This window comes from Clytia hemisphaerica, unplaced genomic scaffold (assembly GCF_902728285.1).
Source record: "Clytia hemisphaerica strain Z4C2 unplaced genomic scaffold, Clytia hemisphaerica genome assembly, whole genome shotgun sequence".
In the NCBI taxonomy this organism is placed as follows: Eukaryota; Metazoa; Cnidaria; class Hydrozoa; order Leptothecata; family Clytiidae; genus Clytia; species Clytia hemisphaerica.
In genome coordinates this window covers 81,064-107,831 of record NW_027103968.1, presented here as the reverse complement: position 1 = coordinate 107,831, position 26,768 = coordinate 81,064, and the positions used below count along the sequence as shown (strand labels likewise).

At 34.7% G+C, this 26,768-nt stretch overlaps 2 protein-coding genes across 2 annotated transcripts in view; both read right to left on the bottom strand.

Annotated features, from left to right (window-relative positions):
* The window catches only part of LOC136810403 (uncharacterized), a 277,730-nt gene extending 271,471 nt beyond the window's left edge, over nt 1-6,259 (bottom strand). Inside the window, exons 1-6 of the mRNA XM_067066968.1 lie at nt 6,165-6,259; nt 3,569-3,868; nt 3,075-3,359; nt 2,419-2,544; nt 2,053-2,093; nt 1,463-1,663 (exon numbers count right to left, since the gene is read on the bottom strand). Coding sequence (XP_066923069.1) covers nt 1,472-1,663; nt 2,053-2,093; nt 2,419-2,544; nt 3,075-3,359; nt 3,569-3,868; nt 6,165-6,228 — 1,008 coding nt within the window. The 5' untranslated portion in view covers nt 6,229-6,259 and the 3' untranslated portion in view covers nt 1,463-1,471. The remainder of the gene's footprint in view (nt 1-1,462; nt 1,664-2,052; nt 2,094-2,418; nt 2,545-3,074; nt 3,360-3,568; nt 3,869-6,164) is intronic.
* Nucleotides 6,260-10,258: 3,999 nt separating this feature from the next.
* On the bottom strand, nt 10,259-21,037 carry LOC136810386 (uncharacterized). The gene is made up of 9 exons (XM_067066937.1): nt 20,834-21,037; nt 19,997-20,119; nt 19,661-19,721; nt 17,021-17,081; nt 15,993-16,070; nt 14,670-14,756; nt 12,795-12,860; nt 11,661-11,711; nt 10,259-10,413 (listed from the first exon to the last, which is right to left on the bottom strand). Exons 1-9 carry the CDS (start codon nt 20,883-20,885, stop codon nt 10,264-10,266), a joined length of 729 nt encoding a protein of 242 aa, XP_066923038.1. The 5' UTR covers nt 20,886-21,037; the 3' UTR covers nt 10,259-10,263.
* Nucleotides 21,038-26,768: the final 5,731 nt, after the last annotated feature.

Genomic DNA, 26,768 nt, shown 5'->3' with positions numbered 1-26,768 from the left:
TGTGACGTCATAATTTTCTGAAAATAACGTCATAACTCGGGTTTTCCGTAACTCGGAAAAATAACTCGGGAAAAATAACTCGGGTTTTCCGGGTCTCCTCTTACTCTGTTACAAACAAAAATATTTCTATCCTGTCAAAATCCCAACAACTTCACTGAAAGAAATGGCAACTATTGCCTTAACGGGAAATATATCCCGAACGGGAAGGTGAAAAACTTCCCGAAATGGAAGTTGACCAGTATCCCGATCGGGAATGTGACCTCTGCGCACTCCGGAAATGGTCGTGAAAGGTAAATAACTGATGCCTATTGTAAAAGAGGGTAAATAAATACCTTTCACCGGGTAGTTAAGAAATCCACAGGGTAATCACTTCTTAATTCTACTTTCCCCATTCCTAATTAAAAACTTCCCGATTTGGAAACTTCTTCTCGATCGGGAAACAAAAATCTGCTTTGTTTAACAAAAATTCAACTTCCCGCTCGGGAACAATGAAAAGTTCTTGATAAAAACCGGAAACAGAAAAGTGATGAAATTTTCAATCTGGAAACAGTTTCCTATTTGGGTTATTTTCACCTTCCCGTTCGGGATATATTTCCCGTTAAGGCAATAGTTGCCATTTCTATGTAGTGGTTCCGACTGCCAAGTAAGAGCAAATTGATGTAATGTTGTTGTCTAGTAACCCTATAAATTTTCTGAACACATCTCCCGTGTGGAGAAAAACAAATATCTTACAAGTTTATCTTGGCAAACTGTTTTTTCTAGATTTTAGAACACATCAAACCATAATGTCCATAATGTACAATGTAGTGATAAGTTTAGGGAGACAAATAGTGCGATAAAGGTTTCCTAGAAATCAGAACACATCATTTGTATAAAAATTTGAAAGGTCATACCATTTGGTCTCCTAGAAGATAAAGAACACATATTTCTAAAACATCTCTCCGCCGGCTGCTTCTGTTAGTTTATCGTTTTTTTTTTCGACCTCCCTCGGTTTGAAATGAGAACTTGATACTTTTGAAGCTTTTGGTGATACAAAGTCATTCTGAAGATTTGATCAAAAGATCTTCCCGCTCCTTTTTTATGGCTGAGCAGGGTTTTGCAATAGTGTTTTTCAAAAAGTCAAAATAAACTCGGGAAAGGTGTATATCCCCTGACTGGCTAAGGATTAATAGGTGTAGGAATATGTTGAAACACACGGCCACCCCCAAAAACCTTGAAGGGATCGAATTCAAAAGTGTGGAATTATGAGAACTTGTTGACCCTGAGTCGATTTTTGATATCTCGTTTGATATTTATTGTGCGTTCTCGTAGTTTAGTAATTATAGTACAGTAGTCATAAATAAAAGTTGAAACTTCGAAGCGGATAACAGCATCCGGAAATTGTAAAAAAAAATAAAAAATTCTCCAAAATATCGAATACGTATAATAAAAGTCTATTTACATTACTATTTACATTGCGGACAATCACCAACTATTTTGGATTCACTTCATAGTAGCTATCGTTTAATTCATATCCGTTATCCGTAGGTAGTTCATCGCATTCTTCTATTCGATTAGATAGTTTATTCGGTTGAACATACGAAAGACTTGCATATTTACCAGAAAGCCCTGTTTGTGTCCGATTCTCTAGATGATAATTTTCTGGTAAATCTGTGTACGAATTCTATAAAAGTTAGAAAAGAAAAAAAATCGTATTCAAGCATCAGCAAACAATTCGTTGTTGTTTCAACGCCTATCGAACATTCATAACATCCTAAAACGCTAGATCTCACCTGGTAAAGCCAATACCTATTATTAATTCGAATAATGACGCTTCCTTACAGTTTCTCGTTTCTATAAAAACGCCCCCTTCCAGAGGAGTGGCGTTTATTCAAATGGGGTGTTTATTTGAGGGAGGTGAGGACATTTATTGAAAATTTTTACTCCAAGGGGGGGATATATTCGAGTGGCAGCATTCGAAAGAAGACAGCTTTTATTCTAAGTAATGCGGTATTCTATAAACATTCTGTGATAGTTTGAAATATTATAGATTGAGCTGAGAATAACTCTTACCACATATTTTGCTGACGGAGCCCTGCGTTTCATTCTTTTCCCTGGAAAGTTAAGAAAAGGAAAATCAATCAACAATCGTAACAAATTTATTAGAGTCCAGTTTCATATTTTAATTGTCAGGTTTAGTTCTCAAAATACAGCTTCGCACCAGACTGAATTTCACTTTTTACCGCTAAAACGCAGAAACCGGGTTAGCATTGATGACTAAAAGTCTAAAATACCTCAAAAATAAGAACAATTTGAGGTTCAAATTACGAAAAAATAAGAACAGCCGAGCCTCATAAAAAATCTACTGGTTCTTATAAAAATGAGTTTATTTGGTTTCGTTAAACTCCGTACCGTTAGAGTTAGGTGTTATTTACTTACTGTACAATAGATATGTGACGAAAAAAGTGATGAGAGCCATAAAGAGAGAAACTCCAGCAGTAATACCAATCCACACATACGAAGAAAATCCAGCTTGCGAAGAGCTTCTAGGATTTGTCTTCTGTACTGAAAAGTTAAAAATAATATGCATTTAAACCCAAGTAATGTACATTAAAAGTAAAATCACTTAAACATTATTCGCAGGGTTTTTAATCTTCATGAGCAGCAGAAAAAAAAAGCTAAAAAATCTCTTTTATATTCATCACAACTTTCCATTCAAAAAGTCTAAAAAATTCTTGCATCCAAATACAGGAATCAATCTACTTCTAAAAGTTTTCTTAATTTTCCATAATAGGGGTGCGTAAACCCATAGAGCAACTATATAAGGTATCATGTTCGTCGGGAAATATTTCGTCATTTGCAAAAATCATCACAGCACGAACAAAGCTACACGTTTTTTTAATACAAGACATCCAAAATTTTTGAAGCCTTTGGATGTTCTTAACTTTAACGAGCGTTTTTGTCCTTTGTCAATTTTCAAAGAAAAAAGGCTATAAATGTTCTTAATTTGTTCTTAACATTTTAGCCCATCGAAGCCTTATGTTCTTATATAGTTTCTTATAAAACAAAACGTGTATCGATTTGAAAAGTCATACCCGTGTTGATTTGATCACCACTGATCTTAAAAAGATCAATAGATGGTTTTCCTTCTCTTGATCCATCTTTCGCATAAACACTCATTCGATGGGGTGATATTAACTGGTTTGTTTCCCATGATGTATTGCTTATCGGCCCAAATTTTTCGAAATCTCCAGAAAATTCTTGTATGCGAATGAAGTACTTCACCGCCTGGCAACCCCCTGTGTTGATGGGCGTCCAAGTAATTTTTGTGACTCTGCCATCATAATGGTAGGTTAATAGGTTGACGTCTAAAGGAATGTCTGCAATATGAAAAAAAAAATTGATCTTAAATTGTCATACCATTACTTTTTCTATTCACGAGAACTCAGTATTCAAAATCTTCTGTACTAACATTGTGTTACATTAAAAGTAAAATTGGCTGCATTTACCGTAACCAATTCTAGTACCGCTCTAGTTGTAACTATTATTGAAATGAATTATTCAAATAGATCAGTAACTACTAACTTACCAATAACTACAACAGTCAGGCGATGTTCACCAAACATCTCCTTCCCACCACCAGAATAACGTAATATTAAAACGTTCCCGCAATGCTTTTCTTGAAGCTTTGGTAAATTGATTTTAAAATGGTATCTTTCTCTTTGATTGTCTTGACTGATGATCTCATTAACGAGAGTTTCATTTCCGTCAGCAAATTTGTATACTAATGTTGGACGTTGCTTTGCTTTCAAACAAACATCAAATGATGGCTTTGAACCATATTTAAATGTTACAACTTCTGGAAGTTTAGTGCAAGGTGTTACTTCACCTGAAAGTGAAAGTATATTGTATTAACAATAGCATGAATACATAGTGCAGAAATTTACCAGGAGGATTTAGAGTTTCAAGCTTATGTACATTTTTAAAAGAACATCCAAAATTTTTGAAGAATTCGAATAAAAGCTTTTTGAGTTTTAAGCCTAAAAATGTTCTTTTAATTGTACATTCCTTAAAAAAATTGGGTATTTTGAAGTCTTTGAAGTCTTAAATGTTCTTAACTTGTCCTTAATATTTTGGCCATCAAAATCCTATATCCTTAATATAGTTTGTTCTTATAAAAAAACGTGTAATAAATGATAGCCAAATGGTATTGGTCATACCCTAAGAAATTACCCTTTTTACTATTTTTGTAGAATTAACAAAACCTGAGAAGCAGAATTTTTCATGAAATCAAATAACATTATGTAAAACGATCACTTACTTTCGAGGCACATAATCTTCGAGTTATATGATCGAGTTATATGGCTTCGAGTTATGAAATCTTCGAGTTAAGGCCCGTAACTCGAAATAAAAATGAAGCATTTTCATTTAGAGTTATTTTTTTAACTCAGTTTTTTTATTGATCATTTTCCTGTCGAGTTAAATCAAGGAAAATAACTCGAAATCATTTTGATGGCATTTTAATTTCGAGTTATATAACTCGAAATGAAAATTTCGTCAAAATGATTTCGAGTTATATAACTCGAAATTAAAATGCCATCAAAATGATCTCGAGTTATATAACTCGAACTCAAAATGTTACAATATTGGTTTCGAGTTACGTAAATAGGGTTAGTTGTGTCTATCAGTTAGGTACGTATTGGATGGAAAAATTGACTTTTCAAATAACAATTTCAGCCGTTTAAAACCATGGAAGCAAATGGATTTTTGCTGAGTAATTAAGCAATGTTGCGGATTTTTGGCCATTTTTTCAGTCATTTTAGGGGTTCTAAACGACGAAGTTTTACAATTGACCCCAGTTTCGTCATCTACTTTTCGTCATAAAATAGTCAGAATTGTCTTTCGAGAACTTTTTGAAAATCTTATTTACAGGAATTTGTGTTAAAAAGTGACGTCATAAATAAAATGCCCCAAACTTTATCAATCGACTATGGATAAAGGGAAGGCTCGGTTGTGAACTTAGAGAATTTATAAACCCAGGTAGATGGGGTAGAGAAGGCTCAGTTGTAAACCCAATGTGATACTGATTGAAGTACTTGGTATTAGGGACTGAGTACGGTGATGGTTACACGATTTAGGAAAAGGCTAACTATACACCCTCGTCACTTGTTGATGGGCGTTCGGGATTAGAGAAGGCACAATTGTAAACTCAATATTATTGTAGACTTGGGACCAGGAGAACGGGATTTTAAAAATCAATAAAAATAATATTTGACATCAACAATGAAATCAACTAAAATCTATTTCTGGCTCTTGGGAAAAATCAAAATATAATAGCCGCATTCTTTTTCACCGTCCAACATATTCCTGACTACTCTTTAAAAATATTTGACGTCAATTATTTTAATTTTATGACGTTTAATAAACGCAAGATCTCGGTAATTCCGGGGATAACTCGCAAAATAAATCGAAATTTAAAGAAATGAACAAACTACCCCTAAGTTTCGACCTAAGGAAGGTGTATGCCAAATTCCAGCTCCGTAAACCAATTATTCATACACACATAAAATACTGAGATTCTAGCTGAACTGAAGTTGAGAAATATTACTGTGGTAAAAAACCAGTAAACAAGGCGGTAGATTTTCATAAACTATTAAACAGTTTTTAGTCCAGAAAATTCTAAAACTAAAAGACATTATTTTGAACTTTTCAAAGGGTTCTCTTCTGTTCACAATTGGACAATTCGGTCATTATTGACTCTACTACTATAAGAAAGCTATAGCTCATCCAGAATCTGTGGAAATCGACGACAAAAGAGCTTGTCATCATTAACTCGATGGAAAAATTTGTCTTTTTTCTTTCGAGTTAAAATACGTTATATAACTCGATGAAAAAATTTGCCATTTTAATTTCGAGTTAAAAACAACATTTTAACTCGATGGAAAAAATCATTATTTTTCTCTCGAGTTAAAATGAGGAATATAACTCGATGAAATTATTTGCAATAAAAAATCCGAGTTATATAACTCAAGAGGAAAATGGTCAACAAAAAAACCGAGTTAAAAAAATAACTCGAAATGAAAATGCTTCATTTTTATTTCGAGTTACGGGCCTTAACTCGAAGATTTCATAACTCGAAGCCATATAACTCGATCATATAACTCGAAGATTATGTGCCTCCTTACTTTCGATGAAACCAATCAAGAGTAAAAATATTGCTGACAATAGCATATTATCATTTTTGTTCATATCTAAACTAAAGAGATAATGTTATAAAAGTCAGTTCTTTGTCAATATGGATTCAAAAAGAGCCAAATTTTCAAAAGCAAATGTGTTCTACAATCAATTGATTCAATTGCAAGGCAATAATGTTTGAGAAAAAAGGGAAATTCCCCAGAAGAAAACCACAATAAGGCTCAGAATATAGCCTGGAAGTCTAAACCCCTCCCGAATAATTGAAATATTTGAATAAATTTATCAATTAGCCCAACTTTAAAATTAGTTTAGTCTGTTAACCCAGGGGGGGTCAAGCAGTTAGTACAAGACATCATGCCTACTAAGTGATTCTTTGGAGGAAAGAGGCCACACCACCACCCTTTGACAGTTAGTATGAAATATACTAAGTGATTTCAAAGGAAATTCACTAAGGACCACCCCTTAAAACCTATCAAACGAGAGTGTGATATTTACTTTTTGTCAAACCATGTTCCCAAAATTGTTTTGAAACAGTTATTGATTTGGTATGATGAATTAAAATGAATCAAAAATTTTATTTTAACACAACGCTGTACAGCGATATATGTACAAGAGTTTCAAATAACGAAGTACTTCTCAATTGATACAATAATGAAACACCGTAAACCAAAAACATAAACATAATATGTAGCGTTCAATCAAGGCAGAAAAAAATACTTTTTCATGATTTATAAAGAACAAGATTACGAACTTTTACAATTTCAAAATCGCTTTTAGTATTTATTTTTAATATTTTTCTAGAAAAGGTAAAAAAGTAGCACTTAGTATTCATTTGTACTAACTGTTTTCCTAGATTTTTTACTTGACACCACCCTAGCAGTCACTTAGTACCATCAAGTACTAACTGATTTTTGAAAATTTTGTAGGTATACCACCACGGTACTAACCGGCATGATGTCTTGTACTAACTGCTTGACCCCCCCCTGGTTAACCTGAAGTATTATTGTGATAAGCCACTGGACTAAATGCTAAAAACGAGGAATTAACCAAAATTCTCAATATATTTTGACCAAGATCGTAGTTCCTCGAGAAAAAGTTTACATTGAGTGACTTATTATAGGTAAAGACGTCTTAGATAACGAATCTCCCATTTGAATGCGAAAACACAAACATAAAAAGTAGATATACTTCTAATTTGACAAGATCATTACCATCCAAGTCTATCATACCTTATCAAGGTATTATGACGATGTTTGAGTGAATAATGATGAAGAGATAAACATCATCAAGTCAAAACATCCACATATAATACCTATTAAACGAAAGACTGAATCCCTTTATGAAAAGAATCTATTTGAAATGTCATTCATTTAATTTTTTGTTCAATCAAAATAAATAAATAATGACGTCACAGATCAAATGACATCTATTCTGTGGTAAAAGTTCTGGGAAGTACAAAAAAGTGGTAAAAAGCCAAGTCATCGTTCCTTTTTTAATTTTAGCTTAGGCCGTCACATTCAATTCAACTAATCCGAAAAGAATCCATTTGGCAGCGTAACTTTATATTTCATGCTAAAAGGCTCTATTATTTGAGGAGCTATTAACATTAGTTTCCACCCCCGAACAGAAACAGCCCACACTAGTACGAATAGGGTTAAACATAACAACCAAATTAAACTTCAGACGTTGAGGAATTTTCTAGTGTCCTTTCAAGCCTACGTATATCTTAAAAATGATTAGATAGAACAAAACTAGACGTAATCACCAATGTCGAGGTTGTTATTGACCCATATTTATGCCAGTCCCTTTTGGCTTTATCTTAGCTTGATTTTTAAAATTTAGTGTTCATTCTGTTTGAAGCGATTTTAATGGAAGTTCTCGCCTTATTGACATCATGAGCATTAAACTGCAAATGTTGTTAAAGTCTGTCCAGATATAATTGGCAGTGGAAACAAGAATGCCTGTAACTTTTGATAGTCAAATGTAATTATGGAAATTTTGTTTGCTTGTTTTAGAAAATCAAGAGCGCTATATTTCAATGTATTTTTTGTTGAAAAATTCGCGATTTTTAGCGGTTAAATTTGCGATTGCAAAAATTGAGCTTTTTTTCTACTTATGCTATAACGTTCATTTTTACACCAGTGGTAGTTCAACCTTAGGTTAAGAAGTTTGTTAAATTTCAAGGTAAACTGAAAAGTCCTTCGGAAGATGTGGGACCCGAAATACCCCTTGGTAGCACTTTTCTGTGAAATATCAAATCTCCAACTTATTACTAAAAACGGGGGTTATGTTATCTTTTTTTAACAGTGCAATTAAAAGTTGGAAAATGTTAAGTGTTGGTGCATTGGTATTGTTGGTATCATTGATTATTTCGAAACGAAGTCACATTATAATTGTTTTTATTGAAAAGATTAGCATGAACTTATATTGCCTTTTTTATTTTTAAGTCATTAAAGAACTTTGCTAATTCCCAAAACACTACACACAGTTTGGCTATGAGGTCATTAAAGATATCGTAAAATGTGTTATGATCAAAAAACTGTTTTATCAATCATATCACTACCCCCGTTTTTAGTAATAAGTTGGAGATTTGATATTTCACAGAAAAGTGCTACCAAGGGGTGTTTCGGGTCCCATATCTTCCGAAGGACTTTTCAGTTTACCTTGAAATTTAACAAACTTCTTAACCTAAGGTTGAACAACCACTGGTGTAAAAATGAACGTTATAGCATAAGTAGAAAAAAAGCTCAATTTTTGCAATCGCAAATTTAACCGCTAAAAATCGCGAATTTTTCAACTAAAAATACATTGAAATATAGCGCTCTTGATTTTCTAAAACAAGCAAAAGAAATTTTCATAATTATATTTGACTGTCAAAAGTTACAGGCATTCTTGTTTCCACTGCCAATTATATCTGGACAGACTTTAGATTGAGGAGGGCTGATAATGTTAGAAGTTGATTAGATTTAAGTCTATTCGCTTTAAGTGTGCACTAATCTTTGTTTGGCTTACTATTTTTTCAGCGAATGCTTAAATCATAACAAATTATATACCGTTGAAAAGAAAATTCAGAGCACAAAAAATTAGGTTTCTAGAATCAAAGGATGAAAAGTTTTTACAAGCCCTATCAAAACATCTGCAAGTTCACACAGTCATAAGATACTATCTATGATGGGGACGAAAATTAACACATTAAAGTATTTAAATTTGTAATTTGTAATAATATAATACGTTTTATATCAAATTCTAAGTATATCATAATCAGTGTGAAAATATATATTAAAATAATATACAAAACTCTAGGAAATTATATTTCACTATAAAATACTTATAAAATCTATGAAATACATGAAGCATCAAAATACAATTTATCATGACAGACATTGCCACATAGATTTATAAAGCCCGAAGGGCTTTGGCCGAAAAGTTTGCCGAGGTTAGGTAGGAAATCCTACCTAGCTCACATGACATTACAATAATAGAATTTCAGCGCTTGACCAATAAGAAGCTTCGCAGGTTTTCGAAAACAATAGCAGCAATATTTTTTGCGATATTCACTTTTTCTTTTGCTAGGAAGAGCTTAAAGCACGACATATAGTCCTTCGGACTTTACAGAAATCTGTGCATTGTCATCAATACAATATATTTTGCACATACACCTATCAACCATTAAAAGCGTAAAGAGACTAGGTTCGAGTTTACCAGGGAGAAAAAGGTTTGGAAACGTGTTCCTCACAGACAAAGGATCGAGGAGTCATTCTTCAATGGTGAACCCGACCCAATCCCTTAGTGAAGATTGAAAGGTGTATACAAGGCATTACATGGATTGATCTGTCTCTAAAATTAAAAATTCACTGCCTGCAATGGTCAGGACTTTATACATGCAATTGTCAGGACTTCATACATTAGTGGGCGCCATCCGATACACGATTTCTTGTTGGTACTGTCGTTAGTTTTCACTTACAATGTGATTTTAAGTTCGATTTTAAAATCGAAATAAGCCTTCCTCAATTAGAACAATTAAAGAGCAGTTTTTTTATAAGTTCTTACTCGAAATTGCAATAAAATACCTCACATTTTAATCTTGAATTAACCACATCCGCAAGAGCCTCCTCCAGTTTTCTGATTATGTTTTTGTTGCTGCTGTTTGTGGTGATTCAAGCGGACAGTATCATTTCGGACATCTTTACTGGACACTTGTTCCCATTCTTGTCCATTGACAACGCAAATATTTCCTTTCTATAAAGAAAAGTGAATGATTAAAACAAATTTCAAAAAACCTTTAAAGGACACCCAGAGGATTTTGGTGGCATAGCAGGTGAACACGTTTCGGCCAGTCTGTGCTTATTGGGAATCGCCAGTACTGCGTTTTTCCCTTAGCTGGCCAGTTCGATTTAGCCAGCATTTCTGAGCTATGCAATCATTTGTGGAAATAGAGAGTAGTGGACAGAATGGAAATTCGGGACGAGATGGAGTTTTTGCAAGCTTTTATTTGATTTGGTCATTGGTCGTTAATCAATAATAAAAACAATTTGTTACTTTTTCTAAAGAACGCGTCATTTTTATTACTTCAAATGGCCAATTATTAAAGTATCTTATAAAGACTCCATCTCGTCTGGGAAATTCCTACGGAATTCTTTGTTGACACACGGAGTCAATCCCGGCACGCCAAATATTACACTAGATATATACTACACAAGTTTTGCACGGAGGCAGTCCCGGCACGCCAAATGAAATATTAGATTGTTGACTCCTATTGCAGCAAAGATTTGCCGTCTCAAGAGGTAGGAATGCCTCAGCACTGCACATGGGGAGATAAAGAACAAATATGTGAAGAAATAATATACGAATACGAAGAAATATAACAATAGCGTTCAGTTTGAGGTCGTTGTTGTTATTTTCTGCCCGCGCAGTTTGATTATTAACCCGAGAGTGTCATTTGGGCCCGACGCGAAGCGGAGAGTGCAAATGGCACTAGAGGGCTAATAATCAAACTGCAAGGGCAGTATTAATGACAACAATGAACGAAAGCTTAACGCTATTACTATTATTATCCATATCGGAAATCCAAACAATGTTTTTTTCTAGCGTCAGCCAAGTCTTTTCCCTTCAATGCAATGACTTCAACAAGTTTTGAGTACCCTTGCAAGCGGGCCGCAAATGACCAAAAAGTGTTTTTTTCTGACGTCGGTTTAGTCTTACCGCTTCAATGCAACGACTTCAATAAAGTTCCGAGCGGGCCGCAAATGATGTCATCGCCCTATAACCAGGGCGGTTAATGATATTTCAGCCCTCTGAAGGACGACGCCTTAGTTTTCTCAGCGCGGGTATGACTATTTGAGTCATAGAACCTTTCAATACCGCCCGCCGTTCGAATCTTTAATAGCTTACTTAATGACCGCTATATGGATGATAATAATAATATGATAACGATAATCCAAATAAAAAATTAACTGACTATAATAATAGTCATTATGTTAGGTTACCTGAAAAGGGTTGCTTGAATCTTTCATATTATAAACCAATTTATCTATTGTCTAAAATTGAAGAGAATAAATCAACGAATTTCAAAACATTTTAGGATATTTAATAAAGAAGATATTGACCCATTTTGATGGTCTCGAATGACAAATTAGCAAATTCACCGTTGCACAGGATTCTTTCTTTACCTCTGCCAACAAAAGAGGGTCGGTCGGCCGGCGAAAAAATAAAAAATAAAAGTAGAATTTCACCTATAAAATCGAATTCATTGATTAAATGATTAAATGAAAAATTGAAAAATTGAACCTTGGAAAAAATACCTAAATTTTGAAAATTTGGGAGTCTGTAAAGCAATGAAAATAAAAATGTAATGAAAGTAAAAACAAATGATAATGTAGAAACACAAGATATGTCAGGAGTAGTGTACAAAGTAAACTGTAAAGACTGTGAGAAATATTACATCGGAGAAACGGGAAGAACGATTGAAACGAGAATGAAAGAACATAAACAAGGTGCAAACGGGGAGCAAGAAAAGGTATCTGGTTTGTCTCAACACTTGAAACAAACCAATCACGAGGCAGAGTTTCATGATGTAAAAGTACTTTTTAGAGAAAGGAATTTCAAAATGAGAAAATTTAAAGAGGCAATTGCAATTAAGGAACACAAAACTAACTTATTAAATAAAAAAGAAGAAATTAAACTTTTATCCAACATATGGGAAAATCTTTTATAATCATTTTATTGTCTTTTATTAATGATTTTATTGTTCATAAGAATAACTTAATTAATTTTTTATCTGAGCTTGACGATCGCCGGGGACGTGTCGCTGGAGTTGGAAAAGTTGACCTTGTCAGATATGAATTCTTGCTAAATTTGGGACCCTGTCGGAAGGAAAATCGAAAAATGTAGACAGAAGATTGAAAATTTTTCTAATTTCCACCCTAAAAATTGTCCAAAATAACCAAAAGACGACCCTGTCAGGTACAAATGTTGAAAATTAGTAAATTTGGGACCCTGTCAGATATCTTCAGACCCTAAAAAGAGACCCTGACCAGCGACACGTCCCCGATCCCAATCTCGCATGAGTGCCTCCCCTGGGGTGGACTATATCGAAAAAGTTTGAAGGAGATTATTCTTACTGATTCCACATTTTCACCCGTCAATGCGCTTGTTTCGAAATATTTAAAACCATATTGGTTTGCAAGCTAAAATGAAGAAAAAGGAAAATAATTGAAAGAATTAGCGATCCAGTTGACTTTGGCGAACGTTTCTTTGAAACCTTTTACTACTGTCATTAATGGTTGTGAAATGAATATACGTTTAATAAAAAAATCTGCTTAATATCATATATCTATTTACTGTACTTCGAATAAATGCCCCTAATTTTTTCAGGATTCCTACATTTTCAGGAGGGGCGTTTATTCCAAGGGGTTGTTTATTGTGGGGGGCGTTTGATCTGGCGGTATTCGGGATAAGGCCTAATTTAGGGCCAGGAAGCGGTAAAAACGATAGTGTTCGGGAAACAGTATTTTGCAAGGGCCACGGTGACGGTAAAACACCTGATTTTTCGTCCGGGATGAGGTAATTCTTATAAAAAACAACGGTGTTTCGGTAAAAGCCATACGTAGACGGTGTACATAAAATTTTCGGACTATAAAAAAGCTTGTCACAGGAGTCAGCAAAGGTGAAAAAACGCGAAAAACACCCAAAAAATAAGGATCTTACATTTCATAAAAAACCTTATTTGAAACGTTAATGCAGATGTGCCCAGTTCCTATGAAAATGTTTTGTTCGAGGATAAACTAGGCTACGTCATATCACCTTTGTTTCACTTCGAAGAGAAGAAGGTTTACGTCCGGAGCGCAGGAGATATGACCGTAGCCTAGGATGAACCAGACAAAGATTCGAATTTTTGAATGTTTTTTTTTTGAATTCGATCAGCTTGTCCTATCTGTCACCTCGAAACTTTGGGGTAGGCTGGAGTCTATAAAAATGGTCGAATTGTCGGCTGAAATTTTGCACGCTTGTTCTTGTTCATTGGGTGAATCCCTGGGGTGTTTCTTTTATTCAATGATTTATGATAGCCCAAAGGGCTAGATTTGCAGCTCTAACCTTTATCCAGCATAGGATAGGATCTACCATTTTCATTGTTCTTGGAGTGCGAGATCAAGTAAAGTAGGCGGCAAACGCTATTTCGCATCTCTCAAACCAGTGAAATTGCATGATTTTAGTCAGGTGACTTTGGTAGGAAATCCTACCAAAGCCCAAACAAGGATGAGACAAACAAGAATGAGCTTCACTTTTTGATCCAGGCCGCAAATCTAGCCCTTCCGGCTTTACAGATATCTGTGGTTTTTTAAATTTTTTCAAAGTTTTGATTTCTTTGGGCGTGGTCACAAGTTTTAGCCTCAAAACGAGGCTAAACTTTGGGGCAGACTAAAAAATTCTAAAATTGTCTGATTAGGCTGAAATTTTGCAATCAAACAAAATACAAAAATAGTGATCGACCTCATACACATTCTATTCCATTTTGCCGAATTTGTGACTTCTAGTCCTTAGAGTTTTATGGGAAAAACAGCGGGACCGGTATTTTCGAAAAATTTGGACGGGATAACGGTGATTTTCAAAAAAATGGCCGGATGGCGGTAATTCAAAACCTCGTACGCCCCCCACTTTATTCCAAGGGGACGTTTATTAAATAATCTTTAGTCAAGGCAACTTTAATAAATTAAATTGGAACCTTGCTTTGCCTTTGAATTTGCTTTGAGTGTAAATAAGTCACTTTAGATATGTAAAACAGGTTCAAAGAGGTTCAAAATATTAGTTTGAATACTGAAAGAATATAATTATTAAGATTATATGTAATCTATTCTCTAAAAGATTCTTTCCTTACAATTACTTGTTCCATATACACGCACCTCCTATAAGGGAAGGGTTAATCCGGAGGGCAGGGGTGCTTCTTCAAGTGGCAATTATTGAAAAAAAGAAAGAATTGAAAAAAAATGCAATCTTACCGACTTTCCTTCTTCATAAGTAATTTCACGAAAATCAAGATCGATTTTATTGCCAATTAGAAATACTTCTTCCTTATCCAGGTCAAACTAAAAAAAAAAAAAAAAAAAAAAAAAAAAAAAAAACACTGATTGCACTGGACAAAAAACTTGGGATTACTAGATTCGGCCGAAAACGCATGGTGGATATCACACGATTTTTGGAAAACCGGAAATTTTCAGGTCTTTTCGGGAGGAAAAAAGTCTAAAGCTTGGGAATTTTGGCCGATTTTTCCGGAAATTTCGCATTTTAAGGAACAAAAATTGGAATTTTCGAGATTTATACTGTTAAAGGAGGCTAAATTAGATTTTTATGGTTTTTACGACCCTTTGCGGGATTTTCAGGTAAAAAAAATGTCCAGGACTAGAAAGAATCAGTAAATAAATTGCCACGGACTAGAACAGGTTTGACCATTGTTTAGGTGTAAATCGTGTATCCAGAGGGTTGGTAATATCCAAACAATAGCGGTTAAAATTATTGAGAAATGACGTTTCCTCCTAAGAACCATTATAAATCAGTTTTTTTTCCAGGAAGAATTCATTGTACCTTAGAGATTTTTATAAGCAACTCAAATTATCGGTTCAGGGATCGGGTTACTTAAGCATTCTAGCACATTTTCTGAAAAATTAGCTTTGACCACCCCTTATATAATATTTATGCTTGTAGGGCTGTCGTTTGCCATGCTTAGATTATCTAAAAAGCTTTTACTTTACGAGATAGTGGAAGAAGTTTGGCTAATTTGAGCCCTCGAGCCTTTGCAGCCTGGTTGCTTATAAAAAATGTGTACTTTAAACCTAACCTAACAAACTATTACATTTCAAAAAACAGTGAATCTTATAGAGAACACCCGGCGATTATGTTAAGGAACATTGTGTATTATTTTGTGTATCTATTTTCACGGGCATGGCCCTTCCAGATAAAAGATAATCGAGGGTGCCTTCTTGGGGCTAAAAAAGGCAAAATACTTGGGTAAACAAGTCTTTCAACAGTATTGCCCATTCACCCTCTTTAAAGGTGATGTTTTCGTTTTTTTCCTATCTCTAATCCAATGTACTTTAATCTTATTTTTCAAAGGGGAATCGGATAGGAAAATAGCATATTAGATGTTTAAAAAAAAACACCCACTTTAAAAAATAATCTTCGGGGGATACGGTTAACACTTCTTGCAATTGAAACAGTAAAAAAAAAAAAATCCCCTTTCCGAAAAAAAATAGAATCTTTGGGCAAAACAACAATATTTTTGTAATGGGGGAAAACACTTTCATAAGTTAGTTAAGCCCACTTACATCTTTTATGTTTCGGACCCATTCTTCAACGCGCAAAAATGATTTCCTTTCTGTCACATCATATAAGAGCAGTACGCCCTATAACAGAAAAAAGAACGGGTCAATTTTTAAAAGTAGAGGTAGAAGATACTCATAAGTTTTTTACTAAGTTTGTTTCAGGGGGTATTCAGATTTTGAATCTAACAGAAACTAATCTTGGTACAATTTGATTTTTCAGTCTAGTGCTTAAATTTCGTCTGCAAGGGTAATGACTATCTGAGAGGCTCCATTTTGAAGCTCCAGCGGCACCTTTGGTCGTCAAGGTAATTCACGTCAGGGCCATTTGGAGGCTTCACCCCTTTGCTATTTAACTGATAGAAACTCTATTTGTTACTTTTATTTAAACGATTATAATGAGCATTGGGCCATTCCATTTTATCTCTATACAGGGGGTGGACGAACATTTTAAGGGGGTAACCTGAGAAGAATTTCCAGGGGGGGTCTAAAGAAGTATTTTTTTCACTTTCCAGGGGGTAAAATAGTTATTCTAAAATTTTCCGAGGGTAAAAGAGAGGTTTTAGTTCGTCCACCGTCACTTTTAAGTATAAAAATAATTTTTCCGAGGTTTTTTTTTGCAAATTTTGCCATTTTCCAGGGGGTATCCTCACATTTCGAAGAATTTTATTTTGACTTAAAAAGGTTTGTCCACCCTCCCCCTGTATGGATTTTTAATGGAACAGCCCATTGTTAGCCAGGAAATACAACCAAAAACCCATCACGAGAGAATAACGATTCCTCGTTGAAATAACGGAGATCCAGGAGAAAGATATAATTGTTTAACTCGATGGCGAGGAAGGAATTTTCAATAGTTTAAAATGGTATACTCACTGAAAGAAAAGTTTAAGCTGGTAGAAAATTTTTTTGCATTTTGCAACTATTTTACTTTCACGGTCATTAAAAAACCATAAATTAAATTAAGCTTTTTTTGTTATAGCAGTTTATAGTAAAAGAAGAATGATAATTACAGAGAAAAAAAACCTTAAATTTACCCTTGCACCGCGAAAAAAACTCTTGGTCATCGTTCGGAATCTCTCCTGTCCTGCAGTATCCCTACAAAGACAAAAGATCAGGATAGAATCACTGACCTTTATATACCCTAGACCGACCATGTTTCTCAATACCAGCCAAGCAAAATCTTTGATCGGAGCTAACTCTAATGGCGGCACTACTCACTAACAGTGTAAATGCATCGAAAGCGCTAGATCTACTTTCCCTCAAAAACTTTTGATGATGAGCGTCGTTAAACGTTAATTTTCAACACTGCAATGGCTTCTTTACGGGTACCAATTCAAATAAAAATTCGATCAAAGATGGCGGATATAGCTTGGTCCAGGGATATATAAAGGTCAGTGGATATAATGTGTTTCACAAAATACATGTTTTTTTCAATTTGAATTTCCATAAAAAATTTATATACCGCTGTATGTATAATTTGGAAATCTTGTTCTGTAAAATTTCATAATTATTGCACAAATTTCTGACGTCGTCAAAGGAAGAGGAAATAATATACTCTTAGGTATTCGGGGGAAGGGTAGAAAATTTTCGAGATTTTAATAAACGGAGGGACCTATAATTGCCGGGGGGTTGGAAATTGTACTTCTGAAAACCCAAAAATAAGGTAAATATAGGCTAAAATCAGGCTATTTAGAGCAAAATAAGGGGCATTCTCCTAGACAGCTGAAAATATTCTTAGAAATTAATAAACGGGGGGGGGGGGTTCTTATAAGGCCCGGGGGTTTGGAAAATTTTCGAAAAATTAACATACGGGGGGGGAGGCGTTTAGTTGGAACCGAAGAGTACCTCTTGGGGAGATATAAAGAGAATAGGAAAGAAGCCTTATATTATATAATTCTTTCTTTAGGAAGGATTCGGCACTTGAGAACACGACAAAAGCATATCAAACTATTGACAATTTTGGCTATAATACCCGAGAGAGAAAATATTACACTTTGATTACAGAGTTGAAATTTGTCTTTATTACCCTATTTTATTGGTCTTATTTCGCTGATTAAACTTAAAGTGCAAAGAATAAAGGGAATATAAATTGCCGTAATCCGAGAGATAAATATTTTATGAGTTGAATAATGACAAGGTAGAATTCTGAGGTTTGGCACCTCTTTTTTACAGACACTTAAGCCATTTCTCATGAAATTCAAAATCTAAAAAATCTAACAGCAGGCGGTTTGTCAACTCTAATTAAACGCTTTTTATAAGAGCAATCATTTAAGAACACGACCATATTCTGGCTAAGAAGCTAAAAACTGATTAAGAAAAAAAACCCAGCCTCAGAATTGAGAAACTACCTAAAGAATACTAACCCTTTTGAAGATAATAAAAGATAAAATTAAGCATATTTAAAACAATTTTAAAATTAAGAATCATATTATAAGATCAGTAGAGCATAACTGAAAAGTACTTGTTCTTATAAAAAAGTGTGTATACTACATAGTGGAAGGATCGATAAACAACAAAGGGGCAACGGGCAAGGACTGGGACCCAATCTAAAACAAGTGGTGATTGGCTCTTGTCAACAAAAGGCAACACATGATTGGTCCATTGAAACAATGCGCTGAATAAGTTGTTCTTTTTGAAGTATTTTACATTCTAGATATAATTTTAACTATCTCGAAGCAAACCGGCAAAAGATGTAATGTTGGGAGACAAACAACCAAAGAGTAAGGATTTTTTTGTCAAAATATTGTCAAAGGTTCAAAATATTGGCCATCATGACAGTTCAGGAAAAATCAAGATAAAACTTTTCGTGATCTGACTCCCTCATAGATCCATGTTAGATGTCAAAATCAACTTTCAGATAAATTTTATCTTTTTTTCTTCAGAATTTTCATCAAGATCAAATTGGTCATTTTTATGACGATAAGATTTTTGATACAATATGATTTTGACTTTTTTACACTAGATAATGCTCAAAGAAATAAGCAAAAGATCTCGTACGTGTATGGTGTTTTTTCCCTGTCTGAAAAACAATATGATCTAGTTTAAAAAGCTATGGTTCAAAATTCTAGGTAAATTAAGACAAAGAGTTCTTTTCTTTTGAAAATATTTCTTCCTTTTTCTTTCTTTTCTTGATAATAAAGGCTCCAAAATCTACTATAGGCTAAGACCCCTTAGTGCGAGCAAAATAACAATACATCTACAACAAGACCGCAAGGATAAAAAAGCTGTTTGAGGTTGACAGCGAAAGTTCATTCTTCATAACTGAAGATTACCTTTTGAATAAAGATGTGTCACGAGTAAGTAAAAGCTTTAAATAAGACTTGTTCAGTTTTGAATTTGTTTTTTTTTTTGGAAATTTTATCTTTTACTATTTTATTTTGTTTGCAGTTGTTTGTAGCTTTTCTTCCTGGTTAATCCTTGTGGATTTGATTGTACATTGTTAGGTGTCAAACATATAAAATGTATACCAAAAGGATTTTCCGGAATTTTTTGAATACCAATACCTCTATTTTTAGAAGTCGTTTTTACCAGTTACTGGTACTCCCCCCCCCTGAAAAAAAATTAGGATTATAACCTTATTCGAAAAAAATTTAAGTAAATTCAAACTTTTTAACCCTGAAAAACTTTTAGTAAGAGAAACGTTAGCGCATTATAAAAGTTCTTTTGAAGCTTACCATAACTGCACACGTATCTTCAGCCCATCAATTACTTTATCAACAGCTCGAAAGTCTATGCCTAAACGAAAAGCCACAAAAGATTATTACTACTTATTAGATTATGAAAAATGCATTTATCAGCTGCCAATTGACGATTCAAAATCTAGCCGAAATATAATAATGGCGATCGTGAAAGATTTGTGTTGCGAATTGTGTTGGTCCGTAATATTTTAAAGATAGGGGTGTAAAGTTGCCACTTTAATGAAATCAAAGAAAGATAACTCGGGCTAGGATTTTACTTAGCAAGGATTTCCCGGCTCTCCTTTTTAATGTTAAAATACGTTGTGATCTTACCAATAGTTGGAAGAAGATTTGGTAATTTGGAGTTTGGATTCTTATAGCGTTTGACCAATGCCGTTTTTCCAACTTGTGATTCCCCGATGACAATGGCTTTATACGTCAAATCAAATTGTGAATCTATTGTTAAGGGAATTGAACGAGCTTTAAAAAATTTCAACGAACATACTAACTATTTTTGAAATATTTTCGTTTATATTGAAAAAAGAATGATGAAAAACTGACTGAAAAGACTGAAAAAAGTGATGATATGTTCTGAAAACCATTGCATTTTTCTATAAGAAAAATCAGTATTTCAAGTCTCCACTGGTGCTGGAGCTGAAATCAGTGAATCTTACATTTAAAAGGGGTATGCTAGACTAGGTATAAGAAGAAATAGATTATCAAAAGAAAAATATGATATAAACATTAAAAAAGATGTCTTATTCTTTTAAGACTAGAAACTTTTGAGTAAGAGATATTTAAAAAAAAAGAAAAAAAAGATCGTACATCGAAAATATTTAATTTTGGGGATTTTTAAGTGGAATTGCTCATTGACTTTAAAGCCCAAAGGGATAGAGGCGAGACTCCTGGATAGGAAATGTAGCCATATATTTCTCATCCAGAACACCCGCGCGTAGTTTTTACACAAATCTATCGCTATATTTCAAAAAATGTAGTCCTCCAAAACAAAGGAACCACTAGATACAATCTGTCGTCATGATTACGGCGCGTTCTATGCGCGTCCCTTTGGATGGGAAATAAATAGCTTCAATTTATCTTGCCTGAGAAGTGTTAAAGTTTCGCCTAGCCCTTCGGGCTTGAAACTCAATGGAATTGGTTTTTTTTTCTAACCTGCATTCTTTCCATCATAATCATCAAATTCATCTTCTGAAAGATCTTCCATTCTACCTCAATAGGGTTTCTTCACCAGAAGTATTTTATAACCTCGACAGAAGCGACTAACTCCAACCACAGAATTATGTCAAACGAGATGTGATCGCACAATTTTTATTTATTTTTCATGTTAATTTTTTATACCTCTCATCTTCAAATTGAAAATCTAAAAACAAAATGTAATGACATTAGGTAACAGGATTCATTTTTTGTTTTATATATTTACAAATATATACAATTACTAAAAATTTGAAACTGTTCTGAATTTACCACTGTGACCTGTGACTGTTTTTTAAACCAATTTGGCAATTTTTATAGGATTTGCATGCCATTTATTTATGGCCCTAAATTTGGGGTAAACCCAAAATTTGGTATTTGTAGAACTTGTGAATATTAAATTCAAAGTTAAATATTTTCGTTGTAATGTTATTCCAAGGAATAAGGTATGAAGGTATTTGTAGGTCAAAATATGGTAAAAAATCATCTCATTGTTCCTTACTCAGTTAAAGGTTTTGTTTTTAAATAAGAGGGATATCGTTTGCTTACTCATCAATTTTAATTTCCAAGCTTTTTAACATTGGATTGACTAGGATGTGGAGCAAGATTGGTCAGAAAGAGGAAAAGAATAACATTTTTTGCTCATATTAGCATAATATAGCAAGACACTGTCCTGATATGAAATATATTGGTCTGATATGAAAAGCAAACACTTATGTAAAAATAAAACCTTTAAAGAGCTAGTAAAAAACATTAGTTATTTGAAAACATCGAGATATTCCTCAAACTCAAATTTCCTCCAATTTTTAAAAGTTGATTTTAACACCTCACCTAATTTCTTATTGCACATAATTAAGAACTAGTTAGTTTTAGTTAATCTTTTTTTTAAAGCACTAAAATTCGAAATTGTGAAATACTTAATTAGTAATTTTATAAAATTTAGCATAAACTAAAACAATCAAATTTATTTTTCGAGATGTATAAAAGACATCTAGGATTTGAGCCTGTAACAGTACAACAATGGTTTTTTGGCTTAAAGATTTAATGATTTTTAATGATTCTGAGCAAAATCTCAAAAGTTTTTGACTTTTAGCAAGAAAACAATATCATTTTTAGTCAACCTTGCGCTTGAGATTTTAAATCTCCCCTCGAATCAAGCCATGGTTTGTATGCTGTATTGAGATTTCATTCTCATTCAAAAAGAAGTTTGCACCAGGGTTTTCTTTCAAAAGAAAGTTAGCATTCTGATTGGCTTGAATATTGATTGAAATAAGAACCATCGTTACAAGATTTTTGGATAATGTTTTTACTTTTCATTCATTGCTGGTTAATAAATCTTTTCCTCGTGTCAGTAGCGTAGGCAGGAGGGGCGTCAAATTTGTGTAGGAGAGCAGATTTTTATGACACAGTAATTATCTATTTATGGTATTAAAAGATAATCATAATGGCATAAAAATCTGCTCTACTACACAAATTTTGCGCCCCTCTTTACTATGCTACTGTGTGTGTTGCAAAAATGGGGGTAATAAATAAAGCTTTTATCTGACTAAAACAGGTGCATGATTTCAATTATTAAGGTGCTGATTGTGTTAACTTGAGTTACCTTTTAAAAATGGCACCAACCTCTCGAACTCTTAGGGTAAAAGTTATAAGCACATTCATCATATTCAAAATTGAAATCGTGGACCTGTGTCAGTGTCATTTTTGGAAACATGAGTGCCAAATGAGTGCAGTGTTCATGCATCCACTGATCACATTTTTCACATTAAATCCACTCAGACTCATCCTTGCCTCCCTCCAACTGTCTCTTGCACTTATTACACTCATCTTGTCCCTCATTCTCATTTCTTTCTTCAATAACACTTCCATCCTCAATATCACTTCCTTGGTTAATCATTAGAGCGTAATTGACCCTTTTTTGCTGTCGCTTTGATCTGTTTGCTATTGGTTGGTTGTTGATTGCCTTGTTGTTGGTTGGTTTTCTTTTTAAATTTCGTTTATTAATTTTTGTTTTTTCTTTGCTGGTTTCTGAGATTTGCTTTTCCTTTTTTGTTATTTTTTCGATTGCTGTTTACATTTTCAATTCTTGTTTATTTTGTTTGACCGTCAGTTTAAACTGTTTTCCTTCTTCCTTTTGTCGTTTCTTTATGTAATCCTCTTCTAAGATTTTCAATGCATCATCAGAAGTAAGATGATACTAAGGGAGCCTTTTTTTGGGACATTTTTTTTTGAATTTTTGGCATTGTTAAAATTGCTTTTTGTGCCTTATTTGTTGAGTTTGTTGCTTGGCACCTTTCTTTAATGAGGTTGAGGAGTTTTGATCTTTCCATTTCTACCCCCTCTTTCGAAACATGCAAAGACTTAAACAAAAAGTCATCATTATCAGGTTCGTACCCATGCTCAAATCTCTTGTTGAGCAAGATGGATGATTGGTCTTTTGTCAAAAATGTTTCTAAATGCAAAAGTTCCTTCACTAGCATAGAGTCTTGATGTTTTTAATGGGAGATGAAAAAATAATGTTTGAGGTATCCAGTGTGAAGCTTGTTAGTGGCGTTGGGATAACACAATCGGATGTTGAGGGTAAGGAACTATTTTGGTTTACGATTTGAAAATGAACACTGTTGTCTAGTTGTTCTGATTCAATGGATGATTGGTAGGTTGTTTTATCTGGTTGGTGTGGTGGCTACTCTGTACTGTGGGGAATTGGCACTGGTTGATGTGGTGGCTACTCTGTACTGTTGGTTGTTCTGGTTGGTGGGGTGGTTGCTCTGGTTGATGGGGTGGTTGCCCTGGTTGATGGGGTGGTTGCTCTGGTTGATGGGGTGGTTGCTCTGGTTGATGGGGTGGTTGGTTCTGGTTGGCAAGAGGGCAGTTGCTCTGGTTGTAGATAGTTGTCACATCTTTTGCGGAAATATCCTTTCATTGGCCAGAAAATTCCAATATCCAGCGGCTGGAGTATATGAGAAGCGTGAAATAGCAGACAAAGAAGTTCAATTTCATTTTTCTGGCAATTATTGGGAAGCTTCATAAGTGATGTGGGTACTGTGACCATCAAAAATTACAAGGACTTATTCAATCCAGTGGCGAAAGGGAGGTGTGATTATCCATCCTTTAGCAGTGGCAATCGTGTCAGTCTTTGGTGGCATCTCCACAAAATTTGCTGGACTAACTGACTTTCCAGGGTGTAAAATGAAGGGCAGCAGATGTATATCTGGATCAGTACCTGAACAAATATAATGAGAATAATAAGGCCATTTTCCAAGTCCTCTTGATGAGAAAAATTCTGTAATTGATAAAAACGTGTACCTCAAGTGTATTGCTATTGCGCTATCTTGTGGAGGGAACCAACAAACAGTCAATCGGCACGAATGGTCGATATCTAAGAGAATAAAAGTATAAAATAATATATGTAAACATAGTTTCTAGAGGGGTCAAGACCCCCCTAAGGTAAGAGGACCCCCCCCCTTAAGTGATAACCCCCCCTTAGGAAATTCATCTAAAATTTCACACCCCCCCCCCTTAGAAAATCAGTATAAATGAAACGATTCTACAAGAGTCATAATTCATGGAAGATCAACAAAGACAAACAGAAGTTGAACTGATTTTAATTTTTCTCAAAATCCCCTAATTTACGTACGCCTTGGCATTACCCCCCGGTAATGCCAAGGCGTACGAGAGCGTACAAGGAGAGAGGGGTGGTCAATTTTCACCGATTTTGAGCGTACATACTTTTTGAATGGTCCCATAGGAAATAAATACGATGAACAAAACCAGATGGTTCGCAGACAGTGTACCACAATGCAGACAGGGCGGCTGCAACTTCTTGTCTACATTTTTTTCTTCCCGTTTTCAAAACAAAAGGCGTTAAAAATTGAATTTTTAAATTTTGGAAGTAGCATTGGAGTTATCCTTCTTATTTTGGCGCGTTTTTCGTTCACCCTTTGGTTCCTTACTGTTAGAGGATGTTGGCAATCATATGCTGGTTGATTATGATATCAAAGAACCTTTGAAGGCGATTTGGTTTTAAAGCTAGACTATACATACATCTATATGCTATGGAAGTCAATATAGTTGTTCTGCAAATTATCTTTTATTTCTTGCTTTTGTAGTTTGAGGTTTGTAATAATTATGCATGGTTTTATCATTGTTTTTCTGCTGGACTACATAATTATTCAAACAGGGTGGCCTCTTTGAAAAAAGGTCTATGTATCCTGTAGATCACTGATGTTGTTTTTTCTGAAAGCTAGAATTTCCTAGTGTGACTAAATGATTAATGTCAAAATCCACCCAGAAAGATATTTTCTGAGCCTGAAAATGAAGTTTTTAACATTAACCATTGAGTTCAAAACCTGAAGTTCGTGAATGTTCGTTCATTCGCTTTCATCTTTATTCAATCATTTTATTGTTTAGTATGTGAATCCAGCCATGAAAAAGTGACGGAACCATCTCCGCTCCGCTCACAGATCTAGGTACTCTACCATTTTTGTTTTGATTTAAGTTTGTATTTTAATGAATGACCAGACCGGTCATTCATTTGAGGGCTATGCATGTTTGCCTCCACTGATGCAAGTTGCCCGGCCGACTACGACCCTGCCGCACAAGTGTTACGCGTAAGCCAAATCGCGTATTACGAACAACCTCTAAATTGCCGAGTACAGGAGAAAAAAAATCGAAATTCAAAATGGCGGCCAAGCCCACGATGATAACTATCAAAAATCTTCGTTTTTCATTCAGCTATTGCAGCTCAATAAATCAATGAAATAATTTGAAATAAAAAGTAAACAAACCTTGAACCTTTCATGAATCCAAATAAATAAAAGTATTCATCTAAAGTGAAGATTACATTTCAAAATAAAACGATTTCCAAACCAACCTAAAGTCAGTCTCTGCCAACTAAAAACTTCTCTGCGGGGTCACTGACAAGGAGTTACGACTTCAGACTTTAGATTCCAATTCTTGTATAGGCTGCAACTACACTGCCAAATGATATGTATTACAAAGACTTCCAATTGGGTCCATAAGTTAAGAAAATGAGATTATCTTATAGCACGGGGGTTCTGTTTTTAAAAACAAACTTCAAAATAAAATTGTTAATGAGCTTGTTACTTAACATATCACTTACTTACATAATTTATTTATGATATAACACCCCTTTCTTAAATAAATGGCCTCTTAAAGTCTTTTATGTTTGCCGCAAGAGGGAAGAAAAGTTTAAATTTGACCCCCGGTTTTTTTTTTCGTTTTCTAGCCATTTCCCGCGTGTTAGTGTAGACACAACTTTAATCCGGGGAAATGAAGCGTTTTCATTGGTCTAAAATCACGGATGGTCACGTGACCAGAATTTTTACCCAGGGAAATGCCGTGGCCGCCAATGTTTTGCTTTAGTGAGATTGACCATTTTGTTGTTTAGATTTGAGCGGGCGAAATTTCTGTACAAACCAAAATATGGCTTCGTTGGAATACCGGTTGAAACACTTGTGGCCGATTCCCCGGACAATCCGGGGTAAATGTCTGGGGATTGAAAAAAAACTATATTTCCCCGGACATGTAACTTGTGCACCACCACACGTGTCCGTAGAGGCACGCACCGCGACCATCTAAATGTACCGCACGATCAGGTATACACACGGCCGTTAGAGTACGTCGTGCGGCCAGTACGGCGCGCCACACATAGCCAGTACGTACGGCACATCACGGTGCCAGAAGTAAGGCATATTTCACTATCTTTACATGTGTAGCGCCAACAACGTACCAAGTCCGGGGCATCCGGGGCACTGAGTTTCAAAATAAATGTTAAAATCCCCGGACATTTACAAGAAATCCCCGGATTGTCCGGGGAATCGGCAGGGTCGTGGCCGACTTCACGGCGCGATGGTAGTTGTTTCAGAGAATGCAG